General features: G+C 33.5%; 2 protein-coding genes across 2 annotated transcripts; both read right to left on the reverse strand.

Moving 5' to 3' along the window:
* Positions 1–11,996: 11,996 nt before the first annotated feature.
* On the reverse strand, positions 11,997–14,180 carry LOC108977532 (40S ribosomal protein S7). Its single transcript, XM_018947247.1, has 4 exons — positions 14,090–14,180; positions 13,614–13,778; positions 13,212–13,544; positions 11,997–12,204 (listed from the first exon to the last, which is right to left on the reverse strand). The coding sequence occupies exons 2-4, from the start codon at positions 13,776–13,778 to the stop codon at positions 12,121–12,123; spliced, it is 582 nt and encodes a 193-aa protein (XP_018802792.1). The 5' UTR covers positions 14,090–14,180; the 3' UTR covers positions 11,997–12,120.
* Positions 14,181–14,615: 435 nt separating this feature from the next.
* LOC108977548 (cecropin-1-like) lies at positions 14,616–15,078 on the reverse strand. Its single transcript, XM_018947265.1, has 2 exons — positions 14,861–15,078; positions 14,616–14,789 (listed from the first exon to the last, which is right to left on the reverse strand). The coding sequence occupies exons 1-2, from the start codon at positions 14,960–14,962 to the stop codon at positions 14,718–14,720; spliced, it is 174 nt and encodes a 57-aa protein (XP_018802810.1). The 5' UTR covers positions 14,963–15,078; the 3' UTR covers positions 14,616–14,717.
* Positions 15,079–15,744: the final 666 nt, after the last annotated feature.

A 15,744-nucleotide genomic window follows, 5' to 3' on the forward strand; every position in this document is an offset into this window, starting at 1 on the left:
TATGTATGTATGTATGTATGTATGTATGTACGTATGTATTCACAAGCAATAGTCTGTGGCGCATAGGTGCCGAGGGGGCGTTGTAGTGGCGCGCAGTCGGGTTAACTACATTTATRTACATATGTACATAYATACTTGTRTACATACATACACTATATTCTTACTAAAATTTTCGTAGCACATCAACAAAACAACAACAACAAGCCAACAATCATTTGACTRCGTTCGTCATTCGCTCTGCTAGTTTGTAGGTGTTTTTATTATTATTGTTATTTTTGTTGTTGTTGTTCTATTTTAATTTTCTTGTATTTTTTATTTTTGTTGCTTTTTTTAGTTTTGTAATTTTTACTATTTATTATGTTGTTGGTTTTTATTTTTATTTTTGTAATTTTTATTTGTATTATTTTTGTTGTTGTGTTTGTTTTTATTATTTTTTTTGGTTGTTTTTATTTTTTTTTTTTGTTGAAATTTTTTTATTTTTTATTATTGCTAACTTTGTTGTTTTGAGTCTGCTGCTGTTGTTGTAGCGTTGACTATTTTTGTTTTGCCAGCAACATGAGCGCTCTCGGTGTCAACAACAATCTCAGCGGGTCGTAAGCGGCTTGAAGCTGTGGAACATGTTGGCGTAGTCGCTGCCACTTTTGATTTCGTCATCRTCTTTGGACCTACACAAGCGAGCGCTATTACAGATATACACATATATACACACATATGTATGTACATGTATACATATACACATACATATACAGCCATGAATGAACGTACTATACATATATGTGTGTATTTATATAAAAGCGCATAGTACAAATATTTGTACAGACTTTTCAATGCGTACTAACTGTTTTACATACTTCTCTATGTTTCTAGGCATGTGTTTGCGACCAACAATAATGGAGAATAGTTAGGTATGTATGTATGTGTGTTGTGATTAGAAATACTTTCACAAAACTACAACTGAAGCAAAATAAATTAATTAAAAATAATTGAGTGTGTTTTTCAAGAAAATTATACAAAATGTTAAATGCTATATTTGTAAGTTATAGTAGCAAGCAAATAAGAAAATGAGAAACGGCTGCACTGAAGCTTAATACCCTTCACGGCTGTATAGCATAAAAGGATAGAAAATTTTATGCTTCTTGTTTTTAATCAGCCAGTTTGTATGGCAGCCAGAAGCTATACTTGTTCGATCTGAAAATTTTTTTTTTAAATTACAGTGTTGTCTTGGAAAATTATTTCAGTCATATTTCGTAAAGTTAATTGTCAAATAAAAAAGTTTTTCGTACAAGTATCGGAATTCGATCGTTCAGTTTGTATGGCAACTATACGCTATAATGATCCGATCAGCATAATTTCTTCGGAAAATGCACCATAGTCTTGGATAACAACTCATGCCAAAATATCTCGTTAAATTAAAAAGTTTTTCATACAAGTACTTGAATTCGAACATTCAGTTTGTATGGCAACTCCATGCTATAATGCTCTGATCTGAATAATTTCTCCGGAAATTACACCATAATCTTAGACAACAATCCTTACCAAATTTCGTGAAAATATCTCGTTAAATGAAAAGGGTTGTCCATACAAGGACTTGATTTCGATCATTCAGTTTGTATGACAAATATTATATATCCGATGTCGGCAGTTGCGATAAATGAGCAGCTTTGTGGGAGAAAAAGGACGTGTGAATGATTTCAGATCGATATCTCAAAAACTGAGGGATCAGCTGGCGTATATACCAGACGGACACAGGGACAAACAGTCAGGCAGATAGACGGACATGGCTAAATTGACTCAACTTCTTACACTGATCATTTATATATACTATATACATATATTTCATAGGGTCTCCAACGTTTCCCTGTGGGTTTTCCAAACTTCGTAACGAACTGAATTCGCCCTGTTCAGGGTGTAGTAAATTTGAAGTAAACTCTATAATTGAATGCAAATGTAGCAGCAAGATTCACAGCAATTATTTATATATAGTATTAGAAACTAGAAAACGTACTATAAATAATGCATATTCAATCATCTAGTCTTCTTTCGTAACGGAAAATCGTAAACTTATATACATACAAACTTATGTGTGTGGGTATGGCTGTGTGTGTGAACGCTCTTTTACTCGCAATGATGTCAACGCTACTCATTAAAGTCAAATGCAAATATACAGACATACACATACATGAATGTGTGTGTATACGTTCACTACTTTCCTCCTGCTTGAACTATGGCGGAAAGAGGATTGTAAATTCCTTCAGCGAAAACTTTTTTATAGCTATGCCATTAAACAAATTAACGTTGTTAAATTTCAGCGACATGTTCTAAGAAAGTTATATCCATGTGTTCCGTTATTCTAGATTTTGGTCTCAATTCGCTAGATTTTGAATAAATAACATTTTAATATTGCTAAAGTTCAAAAGTATTTTGTAATTGTTTACAAAAGTAGATTATTTTCGTGAGCAATTACCATCAGTTCTAATTTGACCCAGACTGATAGACTCCTTTTGAGCGAGTTTGGATTATCTTCAGAAAATGATTTTGAATGGCTTTAAAGAACTCATGGTGTTTTCCCCGAAGCGGATATTTCAGAAGGAATATTCTCGGAAGATGACTCTCATTCCGAGTTTCGCAAGCATGTCACTCTAAACTAACGGCACGTTATCGTGCTGAAAAATCCATGAATTTGCTGCCCACGATACCGTTCTTTTACGAGAAATTGCTTCACGTAAACACCAATCGGCCACGCAGTGAATCTGTGAAACGAATTCATGATAAACCACGCCTCGGTAATAAAAAAAAAAAATGAGAATAACAGATATTGTCCTGGATTTTTAGTCTCGGCTCATTTTTGGAGAGTTATTTGATAGATTGTTCGATAATTTTAAGGTCATATTCATAAATCTTCATCTTATCAACAATAATGGAACGTTTGACGAATAAAGTGTTCTCAGCTCAAGTATCYTTTTGCCGACAATTAAGATGCCATTCGCAAAAGATTCAGATGCTTTGGTAAGACTCTAGCATTGACAAGCTTCATAGSTAAAACATTAACCAAAATATGTTGAGTCGGTTCCTAAGAAACAACTAGTTTTATTCGGAAATTCCTTTGAATACCCCTTTGGTGGCTATTTAAGTTTCAGAACAAAAATTCCAGGGATGACTTTTSGTCGTTCCAATTTTGGTCGACATTCTCTTCAAGCATTTACACCACGAAGGATAAGTTTTCATTTAAAAGCTTATTTAAAAAAAAATTTCAAATCAGAGCCATTTTTATTTTTAATGATTGACATAAAAAATGAATAGGCTATTCTTAAAAAATTGCTGAACAAAAATATATTTTTTAATCCAGCTTTTAGACCATAGGTAATAAAAGTCTTTTCAGTCCGCTGAGCAATGCAATGTCGATAGGCCTACCATATATAGTATATAGAACATATTTCACTTTAGATCTAAGTGGGGATTCGCTAAAATAACTTATTCTTTTTGTTATTTTTACGTAAAAATTTGTCGTCTTTTCCAAAGATCTCTGGTGTAACCGCTGAAAAGAACCATTAAAATTATGATAGGATCATTAATAGAAGGAATAAAAGTAGATGGGTAGATGTTCCAATGAAATTAGTTTCTATCTACAAACGTATTTCATTGTGGGATTAAGGACCAATATACAAATACAGTTTGATAGCTTGATAGGAGCTAAACGCTTATGATACATTTAAACCCACTTCTCATTCAATTTATTGCGTCGGACAACTTACCGGATTGCACCACCGAACATTGTATACTCTTCCAACTTGCAAGAATCAAAACCAGGGCATGACCAGGGCATGACCGACGTATTTAGTATAAGGTCTGTTAGAAAAACGAAAATCTTTATATGTAGTATATGGGCGTTGGGGTAATACCTGTCTCTTATACACATCTAGATGTGTATAAGAGACAGGGCGTACACTGACCGACGTATTTAGTATAAGGTCTGTTAGAAAAACGAAAATCGTTATATGTAGTATATGGGAGCTGGGGTAATACCAGCACCATTTATCCAATATTATGAAGTAAAGTCAGTCGGATGTTCGAAAATCCTAATATTATTTATATGAGGGCTAGATCAAGGTTGCACCCAATTGTATCTATTTTAAGCACAAAGCTACACTGTTACGAGTAAAACACGCTCTATCGGAAAAGAAGTGCCTTCGCCTTGAATGCAAAACTTCTTACAGGGTCATCAAAAGTAAAAATACATAGGTATTGGACGAAGAAAAAATAAAAATAATTWAAATAGGATATTTTGCAAACGTTTTAACAATAATTAAATACAGGGTGGGCAAAATAAAATTTTAATTTAAAAAGTCAATAAAAAAACGGCTTAATATTTTTCAAAGGTCTAACATTTATTAAAAGGTTGTTTTATGATATTTATTTGTGGAAAACAATATCGGATGGTTTCAGGCCTTATGGCAGCTACAGCAGCTTGAATCTCGTACTTTAGATCTTGAATTGTTTCTGGATGGTAGGCGTAAYATTTATCATTAACACCTCCCCACAGAAAATAGTCCAACGGAGTTAAATCGCAGCTTCTGGGAGGCCAATTTACATCACCTCTCTTGCTGATTATGCGATTTTCGAAGATAGGGCGTACAAGATTGAGTGTAGCGTTTGCTGTATGGCACATAGCGCCGTCCTGCTGGAACCAAATGTTGTCCAAGTCTTCTTCTTCAATTTGCTTGAAGAAAAATTCGGTTAACATTGCGCGATATCGCTCACCATTGATGGTTACGGCGGTTCCTTCTTCATTTTCGTAGAAAAATGATGATTCCACCAGACCAAAATCCGCACCATACAATGATTCGTGCTGCGTGCATTAGCTTCTCGACTATTACGGGCGGGTTTTCTATGCCCCAAATGCGACAATTCTGCTAATAATAACGTAACCATCGAGGTGGAAATGAGCCTCGTCCGAAAAGATGATTTTTCGGTAAAATTGACCATCCTCGGTTTGGGTGGAAGACTCACCACTTTTGAAAAAAGTTTTCAATATTTCCCAGTTTTCTTCTAGTGAATAGCGACCTATTTCGTAAATTTTAAACTTTTTACTGAATATCTGTCACTTCCGAATGGTATTTGACGTCTCCAATGTTGAAATATAGATAATTCAAATTTAAAACGTTGCATGGCTCACCCTGTAGTTGTACTTGAACAACAAAATTTTTCGTTCACGACCTTGTAAATTATATCTCAATTGATATTCGTAGCTCGCGAGAATCTTGACAACCGACTTCGACACAGGTTCGAGAAAAAGTCGTTTAAAGTTTCAAGTGACAACTTTTTAAGGCTGTATCACCAAAAATATGTATAACACGCATCAACTAAAACATTTAGAACAATATTCTAGGGATGTTATAAAATTAAAAAGAAGAAATCKATATCGATTTTTCGGAGCTATGATATATGGGTTTCACGCCACCTTTSCTCGATTTAGAAGGTTATCGCCACCATGAAGCCCTACTTTGCAACTATCCACAAAAAGAATTCTTCATGCGAATTAAAGAAATTGAAACATTGCGAGAACGAATACAAAATATCACAGGGAGTCCACCGAATCCACTCGAKATACATATACTATGTTACAGCATAGAACAACACTATGCCACCGCTAGTGGTTAATCTGGTGGTAACAAAACAAAAATCTACCCGACAATATGAGTCACTCTGCAATTTGATTTTAGGGTTATTTCTGAATTCTTGTCATCCATTTCAACAAAAACAACCTTCTCCAAAATAACAAATAACAATGCTTATCWATCGACATAGAATTGAGTCTTTTGACAACTCTACAACCCACCGTTCCGAAAAAATGTCGCTTTCGCTTTTACATAATCAGAGATAACGGTTTGGTGGTGAGTCAATTAACATGCTGGTTGAATGGCTTAATGCACAGGTGTGCTTTCTAAAAATCATAAATGTAATCAATATTGATAACGATAGGTTTTAAGGCCAGCCAGGTGTTGCATATACAGCTTTATACATATATATACATTGTATGAAGACAAAAATTGTTTTTTTTCTGAAATCACTAATAAGATAAAAGGCGTTTCATACGAAAAGGTATACATACTTATACACATTACCAAGTTGTTAACACAGCTGCAAGCTCTTTAGATAAGCAACTAGACTGCTGATAAAAAATATTGGTTAAAAACTATACTTTATTTTATGTTTCTGTTATTCAAAGCTCTTTGATCAAAGATCCTAATGTGATGGTTTCCACAAGGTTAMAAAAGCATAATTGAATAGCAGGAATATGTACACAAAGGACGCTATAATCACCAAAATTGCCTGCTGATTTTTCACAAGCATAATTATGGTGTGTACAGTGGTCCGTTTGGGCTATGAGCTTTTGCCCTTAGCACTTTCATGGGGTGAATTTTAGTGTGTTACCATGAAAACTGATATCTTCTTGTTGTTGTTATCTGCAATCTATATACAATTGTGCGTATATAAAAATTGTATATTTAGGAATCGTTACTTTGCACACTGCTCAAGCTATTTCAAGTGGATTTAGTGCTTTTGGTTAATCAATTTAACTAGACACAAACAATTTGATAACTAAAAATGTTTAACACTTTTTTGTAGTTTGTTTATTTCAAGAAAGTATGGAACTTAGTTCGCCTTGAACGACAAAAACTTTCGGTTTATAGTCAGGAGGTGGAAAGATCGAAATCATTACATCACTAAATCGAATTCAAAATCAGCTGGAAATTACTATACCTATTGGATATATTAGACTTAGGAGAAGGTCTGGACTGATTGCATTAACTTTTGGCATAACTCTAGTAAATCCAAGAACATGTTGCTATGCAATTTGAAGAAGCTAATGCACACAAAGATTTATGGTCCTTTGCGCCTTGGCCACGGCGAATATCGCATTCAATGGAACGATGACTTTTATGTGATAAGCGACGACATTGATATACATAGTTCATGTTCGGACAGAATGGACGAAAACAAAATGGGAAGCAGAGGAAGAGGAAAATCTCCACTCAGTTGGAAAAGCGAAAAGAAGAAACGACAGGCGCGCTGTTGTTAAYTCGGCTGTAATCGCGTAAGCGGTRTCTACGCCAGTAAAGAAGAGAAAGAAGASCACGTCCAGCATGCAGTGAAGAAAATGTAGCAGCCGTAGCTGACARTGTACGCGAAGACCGTGGAGAGTCGATTCGGCGCTGTTCGCAGCAACTCGGACTGACGTATGGAACGACTTGGTGCATTTTACGTCGATATCGATATGGTTGAAATCGTRCAAATATAGATTCTACATGAACTGAAGCCGCTTAACCTTCCCAAGTGACATCGCTTCGCTATATAGGCTCTTGAAAAGTTCCAAGAAGATCCGWCGTTTTYGAGCCAAATTTTGTTCAGCGATTAAGCTCATTTGCTCAATGGGTATGCAAACAAGCAAAATTGCCGCATTTGAGACGAAGAGCAACCAGAAGATATTCAAGAGCTGTCATTCCATACWGAAAAAACAACGGTTTGATGCCTGAAATTAAAGCTTGTGATCTCAGCAACATTTAGCACCAATCAATGGATTTATTGAGAGCTCTTCGGYGAGCAAATAATTTCATGTAATCGGCCGATCGATTGACCACAAAGATCGTATAATATCACCTATTCTTTGAGGATATAWAAAGCCTGAAGTCTATGCGGACAATCCCGCTTCGACTCAACATTTGAAAAACATAATCTTAAAAAAATAAATGCCAAAKAATATTCTTTCTAATGAAAATAAACATTCYCCACTAAATTTTAAGTTTCTGTGTTTTTTGCTTTAMAAAAAAAGTATTGARCCTCGAAATCGATCACTTTTCTCTAAATTAATTGACGTTCCGTCATACTTRTTAGAAAATTTTCAAAAACATCGATAAATTCAACTAAGAAATACTGCGTACATTACATATATAGCACTGCAGTAAGTTTGTTGTATACATAACTGATTTGGAAGAGACAATTTTAAATAACCAATGAAGAAAATAATGATCGATCAACAATTTTCTTCTTTTGCTAAATTTTTGTGGCGGTTTTCCCCAGACCAATAACCACATGTCCTGCTMTTTAAAATTCAAGTTCAATGTCAATTAGCGCCTGCAAAGTTTACGTTAGAAAAAATCTAACCACTATTAGAAACAACTAAAATCACCACCTTCCACAACACAAATGTTTGTCAATCACGATGCTTGCACGTGCTTTGCTCACGAACCAACTGGACGCTCGTCTATCAACAATAAAGAATGAGATAACGCGAAATTACTAAATATATAAGTGCATTTTGGGTGGACGTAATCTTTGTTATTTATGACATTAATGTTGATGAAATATTTCKTATTGAAAACAAAATAGAAAACAGCTTTTTCTAAAATCAATGTGAAATTTTATAGTTTTAATAAAAGCAACTGTGCAAAACATATGTCTTTAGTATTCAAGMCGCGCAAACTTGCTTCTTCTACTTAGAAACCTTTTAATAAAAATCCACATTAATTTGCTGTTGACATGTGTCAGTGTTTTTGCCATAGAAAATCAGATAGTGAAAGCTTRTTAGAAACTTTCATGTTGATTGAAAGGGTAGCAGATACAAAACATACATATATAAATATGTACATACATACATATGCTATATGCATGCTCCATATATGAAATAGTAATAGTAATACATGAAAACCACTTACTTTTATATGTGCATATGTACATATGTTGATTCYATATGAATGAAAATGAATTAATACCGAAGTACATACATACATATATATGTATACAGTCGTAGTAAGTGTATTTTTACGAAAAATGTTGCATGTCACTAAAATATGTCATTACAGCTTCATTAAATATGTAGTTGTAGCGCTTTAGTGGATCCCTTGACACCCAAGCAGTTTGATAGTTTAGTTACTAACTTTTATATATGTATATATACATATTTAGACACTTTATAGGGTCTGCGACTTTATCTTCGTAGCAAACTTAATACGAGTATAACCCGTTTAGGGTATAAAGATTGATGAAGATACTTCAATTTGAATACCTTTTTCAGAACTCAAGGCGCTTTATTTTAATTTAAGCCGTTCACATACATATTTGTTAAAGAAAGCGGCTAAACCAGTGAATGTCTAACAATCTTAAAATCTAATCATCCAATTGTTGCATGTTCTCAGGTTAAACAATAACTTTTCGAGCACTCTGTAAGCTGCCTACACAGGGATCACTGTATGGTTGTCAATTCCAAGTGTTCGACACATGGTGATCGCTGTGTTAATAAACTTTTATGTTAAACTAATTGAAAAGTRAAAAGTTCAATAATAATAATTATTCTAAAATTATATGTTAGTTAAAAAAATCTAATATTAATATTCATGGATGCATACTACTCATATTATTACACAGGGTGACTCGAAACTTTTGCATTTTTCAAAATTTTTAAATTTCATAAATAACGAACCGGATTTATATCCGGACAAGGCGTTTTGCTTAAAACCTTTAAAATATATAATGAAGTTGGCAGGGTTGCATTAAAACTAGTTGAATTAAGATTTTAATTAATTTATTTTTCATTTTGTAACCTCGAAAATTCATATTAAATAGAATTTTGAAATTTTTAAACCGAAATTCAGCATAATCAACTATACCTGGTTGAAACCAAAGAAATTTTAATGCCTAAAACCGGATTAAAATTTTATTTTATTTAAGCATGTAATTCAATCTTAAATTAACAGAATTGTTTTTGAATTTAATTTTGTTTTACGTTTGCGTATTCCGTGTTCTACGGCTTTGAACGAGAGCTCACAGAAGTGGTCTGCAAATAATGAAACGATTTATATTTAACCAATTTTAWTTCTGATTTTGGGGTTAAAAATTTAATTTCCAATTGAAACTATGAAATTTATAAAAAAAAAATGCAATTTTTATTCCCAAACATAACGAAAATTTAATTTTTAGTTCCAAAATCATAATTAAAAGTTTAATGTTATACATTTCATTTAATTATAAATTGTTTAATTTAAATATTTTGAATCAAAAACCTATTTTACAACCAATAATTTTAAATTTCAATAAAAAAATTGATTATTGATTCCAAAATTGCAATTAGAAATTGTTAATTGTTACAGTTGTACTTTGTTCAGTTTCAGAGTTAAAGGCTTAAGGTTCACCCTGTGCTACAAATATTTATTAACAGTTAGTTTTCAATATTCATGAAAATATTCAGTGGTGATGTGATTTATCTAATATAAAATGAAAGTTCCGCTTAAATCATAGTAAATTTGTGTATATGCATCTATATTTGTGTAGAGTTAGTAACTTGAAAAGTGCAAAGTGAGTGTGTTAAAATKGTTTTAGTTACAAGCAGAAGTGTGAAGTTGAAATGAGTGAATGACATGCAAGTGTTATTTTTTTACTTTTCAATATTAATAAAAATAGTGGATGGTGATGTGATTTATCTAATATAAAATTAAAATTTTGTTTAAATCATAGTAAAATTTGTTTGTCTATTTATTTAGAGTTATTAGTGTGTAAAGTGCAAAGTGAGTGTGTTAAAAGTGTTTTAGTTACAAGAAAAGTTGTGATGCTGAAWTAAGAACTTAGTGAATGATATGTAAGTGTTACTATTTTTAATTAAAAATACCTTATCATTAAAAGCTTGTGGATAAATTTCACTAAGTATACATATCTTCTTCAATTGTTATACGGCTTCTTACTAATATGCGCATTTCTTTCTTTTTTCAGTGTTTAAAGTCGGGTAAGTCTTCCACAACCCAATTCGAATTCATGTACATATGTAACTGAACTGTTATAATTACACGTCAATTTCAAAGGCTGTTATCATTTTCGTCAAATATCTTTTTTTACATTACATAATACTAGTGCATACAAGGCCGTGCAAGTACACATGTGTTAAAAAATGAATAATTGCAYGTGTTGCTTTAATTTAAATGTGCAAACAAAAAATGGCGCAATTCCCATGTGAGTGACACATGTTGTTAAACAATTAATTTTACGGTTCATAGATATACATATGAMGGCATATATACCTACAGGTCTTTAGCTTAACTATGTATGTACCACCCAAAAAGGCAAACCAAATAGGCAAAAAAAAAAAAACATTCTTAATTAAGAAGCTAAGAACAAATGTTTATGAATGAAGCGCAACAAGGCGTATGACACTCAAACAGGTATTCATATAGTACTATATATGTATATGTATGCATGTTTGCTGATAATCCTTTGTAACATTGATATCCCKTTAGTGGAAAATGTTTTTCAAAAGYCTTACATACTGACACACTCGTWTGTCTGTAATGATGYGTTTGCTGAGAATGAGAAGCGGCTTAATTAAACTCGTATTCATATGCAAATTAGTGTGTAGGAATAAAAAAAGAGTTGTAAAAGTATCCATGCGGCAAAATGGTGGTATTAACCCCTTTTATCACACCCCACAAATAACATAATACGAGGGTTGGCTTCGTTGTTGACTGTGAGATCACACATCGTTATTGAATGCGTATGTGGTATTAATTTTAAACCCCACAGGTTGACTTATTGTTGCAATTTTCAATTCACGTCAAAATTAGAGCTAAATCTAATTATATAATTGTTTGTCATAGGTGRGGGATGATATTTATTTAGTGCTTCAGGTGATACGATGTCAATTTATAAGCAATAATTTGTAGCTAWGAGAAAAATTGTAGATTGATTCAAATACTCCATGAAATCTTTATAGACGGGAGCTGTTGTATTTAAACTACATACATCAACTTTGCGACMATTATTTTGARAAATTTCAACGGGGCATGCTCTTACTCAAGTGCAGTTGTTTTGAATTATTGTAGTTGTACTAACATTTTGCTATTTTGCCCTATCATCGGAGTTACATATTATTGTGCATGCTACCACACAAGCTGCGACTGTACAAAGCACATTCAAATCCCTCAACTATAGTTTCAAAAACCAAAACAGTTGTGTTCACGTTATTTTTAATTTTATTTTAAAAATTTTTTATTATTATTTTCTCCTAAATACGTTGTTAATAACGTATTTACGAAAGAATCATTTAATATTCCCCCTTTTTTCCGCATYGGTTAGAAATTAAACATTCAAGAAGTTATCTGGGAATTCAAAAGTGACATCCCGACCGGTGAGCTTCTTGTACACAGATGTGAAAGTATCAACCTGAAAAGAAGAGGAAGATAATTTAGTTAGTGTCGACATGTTAAACAAATGTGCCAATACAACCATTAAATTAAATTATGAGTGTAAAGATCTCCAAACCATTGTTGTTAACCATATGCGGTAAAACAACTTTTATGGTGATATTGTTAATTTTCCGCCTATGTAGGAAGTCCCAACTCGCCATAGATCTTGAAAAAGGACGAGCGGGAGGCAAAACGGCGGAACATAAATAATTTGTTTAAATATTAGACAGTTTAGTGCATAACTTTAAAATCGACATATTAATGTAAACATTGTAAACCATTGTTGTTGAGCATTTGCAATACAACAACATTTACAGCAACATTATTAATTTTCCGCCTATGTAGGAAGTCCCAACTCGCCATAGATCTTGAAAAAGGACGAGCGGGAGGCAAAACGGCGGAATTTACTTCTATTTATGTCTTAGACAACTTTTGTGCATAACTTCAAAGGTAGCCCTACATAATTGAGGCATATAAATTAATGTTACACAAACTAATTTTCGTTCTTTTCGACAATTTTTGATCTTAAGCAGCGATCAACAAACAACACAAGAACGTTACGTGGCAAAGAGAACATTTTGTACTAATTTATTACATTATTTGATTGTTTCTAAAGTATGGAGAAGTCTACTTGCCGTAAAAGCTAAATGAAGACTATAACGAGACTCTAGAATTTTATTTGCGTCCTGCTTGACRATCACTGATTTTAGGCATTCAATCAGCAAATAACACAAAGACGAAATTTAATTAGAAAACAAAATGTTCTTTTGCAATTATTTATAATATATAATCTAGTAAATTTATTTGTTTCCAATGTATGGAAGTGCCTTCAAGCCGCGAGGGCGATTAGAAGGCAATAACGAGACATTGGAATTTGATGTGCGTCCCGTCTGACGATCACTGATTTGGGTAATTAATCAGCAAACAACACAGGGACAAACGGCTTTCCATTTATATTTATACACACTTTTTCACTGTACTTACTTTGTGTTCAATAGTGGTTTGTTGATTCTTGTCCAAATGCACCTTGATCAATTGAGAGCCATCAAGCTTGACGCGGATGCGCTTGCCAACGATTTCAGCTGGGAAAACCAAATCTTCCAAGATGGCATCGTACACAGCGGTGAGAGTACGTGAGCGTGGTCGCTTTTGCTTCAATGGATTCCTTGCCTTACGGGTAGGTTTGGGCAGGATTTTACGTTCGCCAATTACAACAACGTGTTTACCAGAGAATTTCTTCTCCAACTCACGCACTAAGATGATTTGGATTTTCTGGAACGTCTTTTGTTGTGGGATCGGTACGTAGATGATGACAGCCTAGAATTGCAATACAAACAAAATATTTATACACTCCTTTTTTGTGTACATACTAACACACAAACTCACCTTCTTGCTACCGAACTCAATCTCACGTGCACGGGTGATGTGCAAATCCCTCAAATAGGGTTTCAGGTCGCTGTTGGCCTCCAACTCCAAAAGAGCTTGGGCAATGGACTTCTCAAAGTCATCAGGTTCAGCGCCACCAGGCTTGATAATCTTGTTGCCGATCATCTGTGAATAGAACACCAAATTTGTCATTAGCGGCGTTTAAATTGAATAAGTGCGCTAGTGTGCATGCGAAAGCAACAAAGCTGCCAAAACAGAACACATATTTTATCAAGTAGCAAAATGTAGCAGCGTCCGACCGGTGTACATTTAATCACTGCACATCTTCGTCACTGTTCATATTTCTTCAATTAAATTCACATATTTCGATATATCTGTTTTATGTAGTTTCTTTTCAAGCATCATTTTTGCATATTTCACTTGGCATATATATAAATTATAATTAATTTGTGTAGACAACAGAGAAGTACACCAACCTCGGTCAATTATTTTGACAGGAAAGGAAGTTAAGGCATACCACAGAACAGTAAGTTCCGTCATTCGCATTTTGACAACCGAAGAGGCAACGAGTTGGCTGTCACAAACGGGCGAGTAAATATTCAGCGATTTTAGATTATCTAGTCGCCGCCAGGGTGCGCTCTTATCAAACAGCGGGATATATTGTAGGAATAAAAAATTAATGATGAAGAGAAAAAAATAAATAAAAGAAAATTCTTAAATACTAAATCCACAGTTAGTTTTAAAGCTAGTTTGTAAAAATATGTACTATTTTATTGATAGTAAAGATTTATCCATACTTCAAAACGTTCGAAAATTATATATTTCTGCGTCTTAAATGGGCTTGCAGTCTTTATTTACGTCTCTCCACTATCAAGTTCATTTATAATTTGAAAATATATTTTTTATTGTATATATTATTATCACAAGCTTTCAATCAAATATCTCATATGAAAACATCTTCTAAACGAGATCATCAGTTATAAATAAATAAACAAATTTTTTGTTTTGCATCGATTTATTTAATTTATTATTATTAAAAATAAAAATTGATTTCATTTATCAATAATTAATTTAGGCAGTGACTGTTTGATAATGTGGCAGCTGCTAGCCTTTGGCGATCTCTTTGGCCACAATAACTTTAATGGCGGTATCTATGGTGTGCTTACCAACATGCTCCTGTCAGAAAACATTAGGGATGTTAGTAAAATGGCAAAAATTAATTAAAAAATTTAGTAAAAAATACTTACGATTTTCTTGCCGATCTTCTTGAGCCAACCAGCCTCGGTTTGTCCGGCGAAAATTGCAATCATCAAGATCACTAAGAAGATGAAGGCTTTGTTGAAGTTCATGTTGATTCCAAATTTTTCTGCTCTCCAAAGTGTGGGATTTACGAGTTTTGTCCTTTATTGGCGCTTGTGTAGACGCTATTGCTTTTCTTAAGACACTTGAAGTGAGTTTGATGGCAATGCATTTGTTGGCTGCACTTTTTATAGTGGGCTCAAGCTTCAGCTTTTGGCAGTTGCAGGCGTTATGAGACCCAGAAATGCTGCGGGGGTGCACAGACGCTCACTATATGGGCGTCTACTGATAAGCTGATTATATTTTTTTTATTTTTATTTTAAAAATTAATTACTGTTAGTTAAAGAAAAAAATTATGAGGGGGAATCAGAACAAWGATATGCCCACTAAAAGTCATTATTAAGACAAGCAAATTTTTGCCWAGGAATATATGGATTCCATAATGATTACGGGGGGAAATTATGACCCGATTGCCCCTAGCGTTATTACTATATTATTAACTTATTTTATAGACCATATCAAGCTTTGCTTTATTACTTTATCTAGCTTTGTATACAATACAATATATAATATCCAATCATAAACCAGACCGATATACATACATACATATRTATATTGCATAATGGCAACCGCAAAAACTAACATTGGGATGTTAAGTAGGACAATTTACCGCTCTAGCCAAATGCCAAATTCTGCGCCCTCTCTCAGCCTGTCTTGTCTTTCGGGGGTTACATGGGTTTCCTCGAGTTAAAAACAGCGTTTTTCAACAATTTATTTCTCATAAAATAAAAGAATTATTACATTTGATTTTTTATACTCTCGCAACAAAGTT

This window comes from Bactrocera latifrons, unplaced genomic scaffold, assembly GCF_001853355.1.
Source record: "Bactrocera latifrons isolate USDA-ARS-PBARC rearing strain unplaced genomic scaffold, ASM185335v1 scaffold_91, whole genome shotgun sequence".
NCBI classification, from domain to species: Eukaryota; Metazoa; Arthropoda; class Insecta; order Diptera; family Tephritidae; genus Bactrocera; species Bactrocera latifrons.